The sequence below is a fragment of the Haemorhous mexicanus genome, chromosome 10 (genome assembly GCF_027477595.1).
Source record: "Haemorhous mexicanus isolate bHaeMex1 chromosome 10, bHaeMex1.pri, whole genome shotgun sequence".
Taxonomy (NCBI): domain Eukaryota; kingdom Metazoa; phylum Chordata; class Aves; order Passeriformes; family Fringillidae; genus Haemorhous; species Haemorhous mexicanus.
This window is the reverse complement of record NC_082350.1, coordinates 5,568,189-5,580,197: the sequence shown is the minus strand read 5'-3', so window position 1 is coordinate 5,580,197 and position 12,009 is coordinate 5,568,189. Positions and strand designations below refer to the sequence as shown.

The 12,009-nt window shown below is 49.9% G+C and overlaps 1 protein-coding gene across 3 annotated transcripts; it reads right to left on the bottom strand.

Moving 5' to 3' along the window:
• Window positions 1–3,312: 3,312 nt before the first annotated feature.
• On the bottom strand, window positions 3,313–11,970 carry D2HGDH (D-2-hydroxyglutarate dehydrogenase). 3 transcript variants are annotated; one of them, XM_059855067.1, is made up of 9 exons: window positions 11,431–11,970; window positions 10,200–10,257; window positions 9,085–9,224; window positions 8,459–8,652; window positions 7,165–7,333; window positions 6,444–6,587; window positions 5,897–6,039; window positions 5,593–5,758; window positions 3,313–3,948 (listed from the first exon to the last, which is right to left on the bottom strand). In XM_059855067.1, the coding sequence occupies exons 1-9, from the start codon at window positions 11,720–11,722 to the stop codon at window positions 3,683–3,685; spliced, it is 1,572 nt and encodes a 523-aa protein (XP_059711050.1). In that variant the 5' UTR covers window positions 11,723–11,970; the 3' UTR covers window positions 3,313–3,682. The 3 variants fall into 3 exon arrangements, with proteins under 3 accessions (XP_059711050.1, XP_059711051.1, XP_059711052.1); XM_059855068.1 differs by having other exon boundaries at window positions 10,200–10,297; window positions 11,431–11,567; XM_059855069.1 differs by lacking the exons at window positions 10,200–10,257; window positions 11,431–11,970 and having other exon boundaries at window positions 8,968–9,105.
• Between the last annotated feature and the right edge of the window lie 39 nt (window positions 11,971–12,009).

Genomic DNA, 12,009 nt, shown 5'->3' with positions numbered 1-12,009 from the left:
TGTAACCAGCCCAGAGCACTGAGTGCCAGGTCCAAGTATTCCTTGAACACCTCCAGGGATGGGGACTCCAGCACCTCCCTGGGCAGCCCCTGCAATGCCTGACCTCTGTTTCCATGAAAAAATTCTTCCTCTTTGCAAACGATGGCACTGTCCACTTTGCTTCAGCCCAGAAGAGGACAATCAGCTCCTCTCTGACTCGTCCTGAAGGATGAAGGGAGAGGTGGGGAGTGTCCCATAATGGAGAGAAAGGGTGGACAAGAGTGGAGAGCAGGATGAGGTACTGGCAGGCCATGGAATATGGAGGTATTTCTGTCAAAAGCATCCACAAGGCCAAGCTGAGAGATGTGTGATCTTAGAACTGTATTGACAAGGGCATTGCAACACATTGCTGAGCAAAGCCAGCATCCTTAGTGCAATCTGACAGTGTGCAGCCTTGTAGAGATTGTGCTGTGCCTTAAAACAGAAGGAAACACTCTTTAGGATAGTTTTTCTTTGAAGAACAAGGCTCTGGATGGAACATTTATTGCACTGAAGAGACAACATCACCAAAAAGCAGCTAATGGAGAAGATGGCTACTGCATAAGACACCACCTTCCCTACTCTCAAGGCATCCAGCAAGGCTTTCCAAACCAGTACACCTGAGGAAAATCCATCAATGGGCTCCCTCTGAGCACAGCCAGAGCCAGCTATTACCTGTCCCACAGCCCCCCAGGCAGTTCAGGAGAATCACAGAATCACAGGGTGGTTTAGGTTGGAAACTCACCTTGTTCCAACCCCCCTGCCACTGGCAGGGGACACCTTCCATTAGGCCAGGCCACTCAAATCCCTGTGCAGCCTGGAGAAGATTGTGGGAAAGAGAATAACATGCTTTGCTGACATCCACTGCTCTGCCCATGCTGACAGAGAACATCCTTTTGTTGTAAAAAGTTATCAGCTCACTGACACTGTTTACCTTTAGAAAATGCCCTGGGCTCTTTCTTATCACCACCTGCTTCATTTGGAGAGGAGAGCCTAGGTTATGAGTGACACGTATCAGGAAATAAGGATGTAACTAACAGACACCAAGTAAGCCGGAGATGAATGACTCACTGCCCTCTGCAGCAGAAAGGTGACAATGTGGTTTTGTACAACAAACCATAATTACAAGTCAGACTGCAGCACATGAAACCAAACCCCAAAACCAACAAAACCCTTCATGTTAGAATAGAACAGTTCAGCTGGAAGGAACTTAGGACAATCATCTGGTCCAACTGCTTGACCAGTTCAGGGCTGCCCTAAAGTTACACCACTGCTCAAATGCCTCTTAAACACTGACAGTCTGGGGCAACAGCCCTCTCTCCAGGAAGCCTGGTGCAGGATTTGATTACATGCTCTATAAAGAAACACTTCCTAATGTCCAGCCTGAACCTCCCCTGGCCCAGCTTTGAGAGCAGCATTCCCATGAGATCAGCACTTCTCTCTCCAAAGCAGACAAACCCAGAGCCCTCAGCCTCCTCCCAGGTCACACCTCCCAGCCACAGCCCCAGCGTGGGTCTCCTCTTCTGGACACACTCAAGCCCCTTCCCCCCATCTCTGACCCTGGAGCTCTCTGGCTGAGGCTGCCCAGAGCTGGGCACAGCCAGGCCATGCCCTCTCCTGTGTCAGTGTCCCCAGGATGCCACCTGCCCTCCTGGCCATGGCTCCTGCTGAGCTGCTGCCCCCAGCACCCCCAGACCCTTCCAGAGCTGCTCCCCAGCCTCTCCTCCCCCAGCTCACCCTCGTGCTCAGCCTTGCTCCACCCTGGGTGCAGAACCCAGCACCTGGACTCAGCAATTCTGTGCCACTGGCATCGCCCCGTGCTGCATCTGTGCAGATCCCTCTGCAAGGCCTCTCATCCCTCCACAGAGTCCACAGCACTCCCAGCACAGAGTCACAGAGTGGTTTGGGTTGGAAGGGGCCTGAAAGCTTATCTCATTCTACTTCTCTGCTACGGGCAGGGACACCTTCCACTACAGCAGGTTGCTCCAAGCCCCATCCTTTTGGATTATCACTCCAGGTTATCCCAGATATCATCCAGCCAGGTTGGGAGGGATAATTTTACACCTCTCTGTGAGATCAAATCATTATTTGATTATTTGATTATTTTTTCACAGACGGGAAGCCAAGAAAGCAGGAAATACTGGCATGCCTAGAGCCTGCCCCTGGTCAAGCAGGAGGGCTGGGATCCCCCCCCTCATCCTCGTTGCTGCTATTTCTCCTCCAGTTAATAAAATCCAGAAGCTGGGTCTCCAGCACCCTCTCTTCTCTGGCCAGTTCTTCCAGCACTGCAAACCTGTACATGGGACAACACTGAAGCTTATTTGGGACAGCCTGGAGGTGGCATCACTAAAGAAGCCATAGCCAGATGCTGTTGTGGGCTTTGGGATAAGTGTATTAGATAAAACAAGTGAGGAAGTGTCTCAGGTTTAGCTGGGTGTGTATTAAATTACCATCTGTTAAAGGTAGGGCAGTTATCCTCTGTTCATGGGGCAGGTTTCTTTATCTCTCCCAAAGCCAATCCTCCCTCCAGGAGATCTCTGCTGTCCATGGCCACTGAGTGTCCCTGCAGGGCTGATCACATCCCACCATCCCACGGGGAGATGCTCTGCCCAGGGGAGGAGCCGAGCATTCCTCCCTGGATCCAATCTGCCCTGGGAACAGCACAGCAGCCTTTGCCCACTGCATTCCCAGAGGAGCAGCTTTCTCCTGCCCTGCATTCCCAGAGGAGAGCAGGCCCATCTCCAGCAGCCCTGGAGCTGCAGAGGAAAACTCCCCCCTTGTGCAGGATCCCTGCTCCAGCAGAACCACAGCTGGCACTGCAGGAGGGCTGAGCCCCCCTGGGATGGGACTGTGCCACCACCCTGAGCCCCCCTGGGATGGGACTGTGCCACCACCCTGAGCCCCCCTGGGATGGGACTGTGTGTCACCACCCTAAGCCACCCTGGGATGGGACTGTGCCACCACCCTGAGCCCCCTGGGATGGGGCTGTGCCACCACCCTGAGCCCCCCTGGGATGGGACTGTGCCACCACCCTGACCCACAGGGTGCCAGGGCATATTCTGACTCTGTCAGTGGTTTTTTTTTTTCTTTGTTTGTTTGTACTATTGCATTTTTATTTTAATTTTCCTAGTAAAGAACTGTTATTCCTATTCCCATAACTTTGCCTGAGAGCCTCTTAGTTTCAAAATCATGATAATTCAGAGGGAGGGGGTTTACATTTTCCATTTCACAGGAGGCTCCTGCCTTCCTTGGCAGACACCTGTCTTTTCAAACCAATACAGGAAGAGTAACACCTTCACTTGGAAGACTTTTATCCACAGGTTCTCCTGTGTCTCTGATGCTTCACTTGCACAGCCCAAGTGAGAAAATGCCTCCATTGGCTGCTGTCACTGATAAATGAGAGCAAACCCAAGGGGAGAGAGAGTTGTGACACTCATACACACACAGTATCTCTGTGCTTGGTTTCAGTGTTCAGACTAAGTAGGAAACCCAGCAATGTGTTCTTCAGCAAGAGCAGGCACCCCAAAAAGAGCAACCACATTCCTTTACTTGTTCCATCCCCCCAACAAAATCAAACATGGAGCACTCCATGTTCTTGCTGATCCAGGGTGCTTATGGCCCAAGTGCAGGTACAGAGCTGGAGCTGCCTTGCTCTGCTGCCTCCTCAGCATGTGCTCCTCTCAGGCAGTGTCTTGTAGGGGTTGAGGATCCCTTTGGGGTCCAGCATGGCTTTGAACTGCTGCATGAGCACCACTGCCTCACGTGGTTTGCTGTACTCAATGAACTGCCTCTTCTTGAAGCCCAGCCCGTGCTCTGCACTGATGCTCCCACTGCATCTCGCAGTCCACTCATACACGAAGGGCTCGATGGCATCCAGCAGGGAGTGGCTGTAGGACTCTGCTGTGATGTTCAAGTGCAAGTTCCCATCTCCTGCAAGAAAACATTGTACAAGTGTGTCTGGGAGAAAAACCTGGCGGCCCTACAATGGATACTCATTCCTGGCTCCTCCACGTTCTCAAACAACAGGGCCTTTGTTAAGCTGCAAACTGTGCAAAAAGGACAAGCTCACTGTGCTACAAACATCAGCCTCTCCGTGCACAAATAATTCAAACGGGATCTTTGCTTTTCCATGCTCCAAGTGCAATATTTGAGGAAAGGTTCTGAGTTAAGCTGCTTTCAAACTCCGATTTATGTGATTTTCAAATTCCCACTGTGCTGCATTAATGTTTGTGCCACCACCGTGATGCAATGACAAAGACTTGCCCAGTGGCATTTCATAATGATCATTAGATTCTAACATGGTCCTTCATCACTTTTTCTCTCCCTATTATGTTTGTGCAATGCTCTAAATGTGCTTTGGCACTGTGTCAATAGAAACAAAGAAAGCAGAACAATTTCTCCTTTTGCCACTGTGTGTGACAGTATTTGATTAAGCACAGAGATCCTGGGTACTCCAAAAGACAAAACACACAAAGAAAAACACAACTTACTCATCCTCCTCCTGCATCCTAGCAAATCCTCACTGCACACAGCTTAGTCCTCCAAGAGCTACCAACAGGAAGCCTTTGTTATGCAACTTGTCTTTCATATGATCCTAATCAAGTGGGCTCAATAGTGTTCCATGTTTTTTTTGTAACAGCTCTCCTAAATGACCAGTTTACCTGTCTGAAAAATGAGATTAGTTTCCCAGAAAGCTGACAAATCTATCAGCCTTTCTGTGCATTTATCATTATCATTCTCTGATGGAGGGTTAATGGCTCACAAAAACCGATTTCCAGCAGGATTAATCACTTTGGACAAGAAAGTGGTTATCTGCCAAACGTGTCTAAGTTCATCAACCAAATTGATGGACCAATTGAACAAATTACATATTTAAATAGAAAGTACACAGCAAGAAGATACAGATGACCAGTTCCATGGCTCACTGGCCAGCAACCTGCCATCAGCATACAGAAAACAGTCTGAAAGCAGCGACATTCAAACACAAAGATCCTGATGCACCGCCCTCTTCCACAGCCCTCAATTTAAGCCTCTCACCCACAGCACAGAAGGGCCATCACCTCCTTTCCCAGCACCCCTGCGGCATTCACATTCTCTGAAATAATCCCTTCGCCCAGGATTTTTCTCCTGGGAAGTTGAGAAGCCTCAGAGAAAAGGAAAATAATTCTTATCTCATTTGCTTCTCATATGTTTTGCCCCTTTGGAATGTGTTTGGAGATTGTTTACCCACAGGTGATTGTTTCATTGGATTCTGGTGTGAGTTGTTTTCACTCATTGGCGAATTGGGGGCCAAAAGCTGTGTTGAGACTCTGGAAAGAGTTTTCACTATTATCTTTTTAGCATTCTGTAAGTATCTCTTCTGTATAGTATAGTGTAGTATAGTGTAGTATAGTGTAGTATAGTATAGTATAGTATAGTATAGTATAGTATAGTATAGTATAGTATAGTATAGTATTCTTTAATATAATATAGTATCATAAAGTAATAAATGAGCCTTCTGAAAACATGGAGTCAGATTGATCATTCCTGCCTTCGTCAGGGCATTCCCTGCAAACAGAATACACCCCCACTTACCCAAGTGGCCATAGCCCACCACATTTTTGGCACTCTGGCCCAGCCGAGCCCTCGTGTCAGTCACAAGGTCATAGAGCTTTCCCACGGGCAGGGAGATGTCATACTTGTACACATAACCCTCGTGAGTGAGGGCCTCGGTGATTCTCTCCCGCAGGCTCCACAGCACCTGAGGAATCAAGGACCACAGGAATCCATATCACCCAAGTAGCTCTTGGGTTCCATGCAAACACCAAACCCAAGTCTGAACACTTGCCTATATAAAACACAAATCCACATCAAAGAGATTTGATCAAGACTGACTTGCCTTTATTTTCTTATCATCTGTTGCCACAGTTCCATCGGTCACCAAACCAGAAGCCATGGCCCGTTCTAGGAAGCTGTTCAATTTCTCTTCATCGTGAGCTGAGTTGGAGCCCGAAGTTTCAATTAAAACATAAAAAGGGCTGTCTGAGAATGAGGGAGAACAAAGTAAGTAGATGCCCTGGGGCAAAACAGAGGAATTCAGGGCAGGTTTTGGAGCTTTCCCCACATGCTATGTGCCCAGACTCCCTGGTGCCAGAGAGAGCACTTCACTGACATGCTAGATCTTTTATTAAGCAACCACTTCCCAGAGAGCTAGCAGTTTTGTGAGGACAAATACAAGTAAAAAGTTTCATCTTAAGAGATAAAAGGTGTTTGGAATGGATATACTAGATACAAAAATTATGAGGGATGCCCACACAATCACCAACCTTTTAAAAGTCAGTGAGTCAACTTTTTAAAATGAGTCACTTTTTAGAAGTGTTTAAAAGTAGTCTAAAAATCCCCAAGCAGTACAGTGCCCCTTTCTACAGTGTGAATATCACTGGTACCTGCCACTGGGCTGGACAGCTTGAGATGTGTCTCAACCAATTCCATGCACTTCTCATCCATGAACTCGTAGGCAGACAGGATCTCGCCCAGCATGGCTCTGCAGGTTGTGAATGTTTCCAGAACCTTGGCAAAACTCTGACACCCTTCAGACACAACAGACAGGAATCAGGACCAAAAAACAGACACCAACCCAAACCCTCTAGAGGTTTCTGAGAAGTAAAAAAATCTCAATGAAGGTTCCCCACAAACAACTGTGGGCCTACTGAGGACCCAGAAGCAGCTTTTAAGCAGCCTGGCCACATACTCTGCTGATCGAGAGCCTGACCTGCAGATGTGATTTCTCAGCCTTGCCTCATCACCTGGTCACTCACCTGACTCCTGGATGGTGGCTGCCTCTGCCCCCTGTCACAGTCTTGCCCTGCTCATCCCTTGAGCCTGTCAGACCAGGCCCTCCCTCACCAGTGAGGGGACTGTCCTGCCTGCCTCCTCAGGCTGCTAAGCTCCTGGCTCTACCTTCCTTACAGAACAACCTGCCCTTGCAGATATTTCAACAGATATTAAATATCTGCACAGGTATTTTAGCACAGAGCCCTACACTATTTCCCAGAAACCAGCTGATGCTGGCAGTCCAGCTCAGCAGACTGAACAATGCTTTCTCCTCTCTATTCCCTACTCCCAGCCTTCGAATTCAGGTGTGAAATCATTAGTATCAGCTTCTACCTAGGAATGCCACATTCACAGCCTTAGGTTTCTGAGGACAGAGTATGGAGACAGCAGTGATAACTCCCAAGGTCCCCTCGGATCCGATGAAGAGCTGCTTCAGGTCATAGCCCGTGTTATCTTTGCGCAGAGAGGTCAGGCAGTCCAGAGCTGAGCCATCAGCCAGCACCTGTGGGAACAGGGGCCCAGTCAGAGCACCTGGCTAGCAATCTGCTGGCTCTGGGAATGAACTTGCCTATCACCAAGCTGATGGAAAGTGTCACAGTGTCACTCTCCCCTTGAGCACGTGATACAGCTGCAGCCCATTCCCACACTGCTCCTCCATTCCCAGCTCTTCCCCTCTCTATATCCTAGCCGAGCAGGACAGAGTAGGTATTTCCCTCCTACTTCTCTCCTTCCATCAGGACAAGTAATAACAGAAGATCCACTTTGCTCTGCTTTTCTTACTAATGGTGGAGAAGACCAGCCATTCTCTGCAGCCCTAGCTCCCACTATGAAGCAGAAACAAGGAAAGCTACTTGAAACAGTGAACAGTTAAGCAGAATGCAGTAAAACCTCTGTCACTTGAGCCTTAAATTAAGGCTGAGTATCTCCAAGACAGGTTTTTGAAGGCTATTTTGACATTAGAGCCAAACTGACCGCAGACAAATGCTCTCCCTTCTAAGTCTACACAATAACACAAAGCCATGCTTTTGTTCCCTGCCCAAATTTTGTCTCCAGCCATGAAAACTTTTAGAACTCCTAATCCAGCCTTTACATCCCAAGGCACTCGCCTGTAGGACAGGAGCAGCTGAGGAACAGCAGAGACTCTAGGGCACAGCCAGCAGCCAAATGAACCCAAAGCAGACAGCTCTGTTATGGGTTGGGCTTTAAACCCTAAGATAATCTTCAAAGTCCCGTCCAACACAAACCAGTTTGTGATCCTATGATTCTATTAAAATCCAAGTGAGCAGCCACTAGAAGAGAGTGATGCAGGATGGATTTAGCAGTGTTCCAGAGACCCACTGCTCAGAGGAACCAACTCCATATAACCTGGGATGCCCCAACCTCTCCCTATCTTCTTTTCACTTCTCTGGATTAGAAAACCACCTACCACCACCTCTGTCAGCAAGCACTGGAAGTCAGGAAGCTGGAAACTGCAGCAGCAGTAACATGCTACACGCATGAAAACATGGAAAAGATAAGAGTGGGAGCCTGCAGAGGAACGTGGCAGTGTGCTGGACAGTTAGAAGAGCAGGAAGCAGTAAGCAGCAGAGGATTATGCTGAGAAGGGAACTCCAGGTACTCGCCTTACCACTTCCAGGCCCAGCACGGTCCCTCGCAGAGAGCCATATCTCAAGAGCCGCAGGCCCCCGGCATTGGTGGCCACGTTCCCCCCGATGTGGCAGCTGCCTTTGGCCCCCAGGTCGAGTGGCATGATGAACCCCTGCTCCTCCAAGTACTCACTGAGCCTCTCCAACACACAGCCTGCCTGGCACACAAGGATTCCTGGAACACAAACACCATGCTACAAGCTGATGGCCGAGAAGAAGGTGCCTCCTCAAGAAGCAGGAGCAGTTTGAGCAGATGCAACCACCACTTCCTTCAAAATTTCCTGGGATTCAGTTTAAATGCACAAGTCTGTGCATGCTTCAGGGAACTGCCCCCTCCTCAAGCCTCAGGGAGCTTTGCTATTGCCTCAATATCTCGTCACCCACAACTCTGGACTGGTAAAACACAGTCACATTAAGTGTGTCTCTGCCTGTTCTTTGAACAGAGATACTCACCCCAGCCTGACCCCTAACTCCCCAAATCCAAACAAACCTCCTCATGAAGCTGCTGGGCTGAAACCTGCTGATCCTGCTGCTATCTGTTCCCAGGAAAATGCCTGGTTTGTGGCCTGGGGCTCATTTCTGTGCTTCACATCCCTGGAATATTTACCAGACACCTTGTCAAAGCTGATGATCTGGTTCATGAGAGCAGTGGAAAGAATGATCTCGTCAAAGACAGGAACGCTGCCCCCAACAAGGCCTGTGTTTCCTCCCTGAGGGCTCACTGCCAGGTTCCTCTCATGGCAGTACCTGGAAGGAAAAAGGTTTCTGAATTTTTATGCATTTAAAAGTCACAATCAAGTCTGTCAGAGAAGTTTCACCTCTACGTGAATGTCAACTATTGTGACAGGGCTCCTTAAAATTAAGCAGCATTTCACAGAAAGATTAAATTGATAGAAGGAGAGAGTTTCAATGGCAAAGTGAGAAAGAGCAACTCCTGTCTGAACTCAGCCCAGGGCTAAGGAAAGAACCCACACCTGAGGTTAGCCCCCTGAGTATCTACACATCTGGCACACATCTGCCTGGAAAGCACTGTTTCTACAGAAGCTGTTTCTGCAGCAGTCTGTTTTAACAGCTTGGGCTCCCCAATGGGCTCTGACAGCCATCCTCTGGCAGTGCTTTCAGACATGACTGCCCTCCTCCTCCTCCCAAGAAATTAATGCCCAGTAGGCAACAAAACGTGCACCTGTGCCTCAGCTGCTGCACCTGCCCATCCCTGCCAAGCAGCACCCACCACATCTCCTCTGAGCTCAGAACAGCTCCTGCACAAGGGATGGCACAGAGCCCACAGCACCAGAGCTCCTTCAGAAGCCCTGCATCCCTGATTTAACAGAGCCAGGAGCACGCTCCTGCAGCTGTCAGCTCCTCAGCCAAACAGTGACCTGGCACAGCACTGCCCAACCAGAGCTGTGCTCACACCAGTGTGGGTAAAACAGACCCTCAAACTGCCCAGTTCTGCCCTAACCTTCTTCATCTTTTCAAACAGACCCTCCTGAATCTTTCACAAAACTTCTCTTTTCTGAGCACCTGTACAATACCTAATTTTAGCCGTTTATCAGAACATGAGACATGTTCTGAAAGAGTAATGAAGAAAATTAACTCAGCAACTCCAACACTTAAGGAATTGGTGTCTGAACACCTACAAGCTCCCTTCATGTGCTGGATCATCCCTGACTCAACCCAAGTCTCCTCAGCACCAAGCCCAGCAGAAAAGGTGTGTGTTACCTGAGAATCTGAGACACCTCTGCTGTTGTCTGGGGCTTCAACACCAGCTGGCTGCAGCCTGCAACAAAAGCAAGGGACTCTCAAGGCAAGCTGTGGCTCTGCAGAGGTCAGAAAGAAACAGGTGGGAAAACATGAGGTGGGAAATGACAATGCTCCCTCCACTGTTAGGCATTTCAACCACTTTGACAACAAACATTGCAACAGCAGCCTTTCCCTTTAAGCCCTGCAAAAAACTTTGCATGGATAGGTAGGCTTGGGTGCCACTGGGGGCAATGGGAAATTATTTAAATTCTCATGAAATCTTTGAGAGAAGCAACAGAGAGTTCACAATGCTTGATTTAGAATCACAGGATAATTAGGGTTGGGAAAGACCTAAAAGTTTATCTTATTCCATGGGCAGGGACACCTCCCACTATCCTGGCCTTGGACACTTCCAGGGATCCAGGGGCAGCCACAGCTTCTCTGGGCACCCTGTGCCAGGGCCTCAGCACCCTCACAGGGTAGAATTTCTTCTCATTATCCCATTTAACCCTGCCCTTTGGCAGTGGAGGCCATTCCCCCTTGTCCTGCCACTCCAGGCCCATATAAAAAGTCTCTCTCCCTCCTTTTTATAAGCCCCATTAAGATACTGGAAGGCTGCAATAAAGTCTCCCAAAAGCTTTCATATTCTTTTCTGAGGTTCAATCAAAACTGTTAGCTGAATCAACTTGTCTCAGGAAAAAAAAATTAATTAAGTTAGAGGGTTTAGATTTTTTTTTGTTTTACAAAAGCCTATAAGTTTACCAGCTATCGGGTAATTCTTAGAGGAATAATTTTATAAGAAAAATTAATTTTGAATGGGGAGGCACTCATCTCTCTCTGGTGACCAGTGACAGGACCCGAGGGAAGAGCTGGAGCTGCGACAGGAAAGGGTTAGAGCGGGTATCAAGGAAAGCTTCTCCCTCCAGAGGGCGGTCGGGCACTGCCCAGGCTCCCCAGCGAATGGGCACGGCTCCAGGGCTGCCAGAGCTCCAGGAGCATTTGGATAACGCCCTGAGGCACAGGGTGGGATTGTCGGGGTGTCTGTGACGGGCCAGCAGTTGGACTCGATAATCCTTATTGGTCCCTTCCAACTCTATGGCCTGTACAGATGCGATCCCCCATAAATAAAGATAAGATTTCCTTTTGGCAAACTCCTCGTTCCGGTAACTAACAGAGGCAGGAAGGAGGTTTCACCACGCAGCTCCCTTACCTCGCACCGACTTCAGCCAGTCCACATTAAACGGCTTCACCTCCTCCTCGCCGGTGACCACCCTGCCGGGCAGGAGGCGCTCGAAGAAGGCCACATCGCCGTCCGCCAGCCGGCCGAAGGGCAGCCTGCGCACCGCGTACCGCTCGCAGGTCGGCACCACCTCCCGGGAGCCAGCATAGCCCCTGGCCCGGGGCACACCGCGGGGCTCCGGGCTCCCTCCGCGCCGCAGGACCTTCCCTCGGCAGCTCCTGAGCCAGGCGGCCCCGCGGCGCCACACGACTGCGGCAGCCATGGAAAAAAACCGCGGCCGCGCTCGCTGCCCCCTGCCCACAGCCGTGAGGGGAGCGCGGCCCTGAGGGGAAGCGCACCGCCTCACGGATGCTTTTCCGCTGCTCTCCCGGACACCGCAGCGCCACTCAGCCTTCGCAGTGTGGTTTAGCGCGGAGCGGGCGGAAAATTCGTGATAATCCCGGTTAAACGGGAGATTCCAAGGACGCTCCGTGGCCTGGGAGCGGCGGGGACGCGCAGCGCGCCTCACTCCGAGCCGCCAGGGGGCGCTGCCGCCCGCCGCGATGAGCG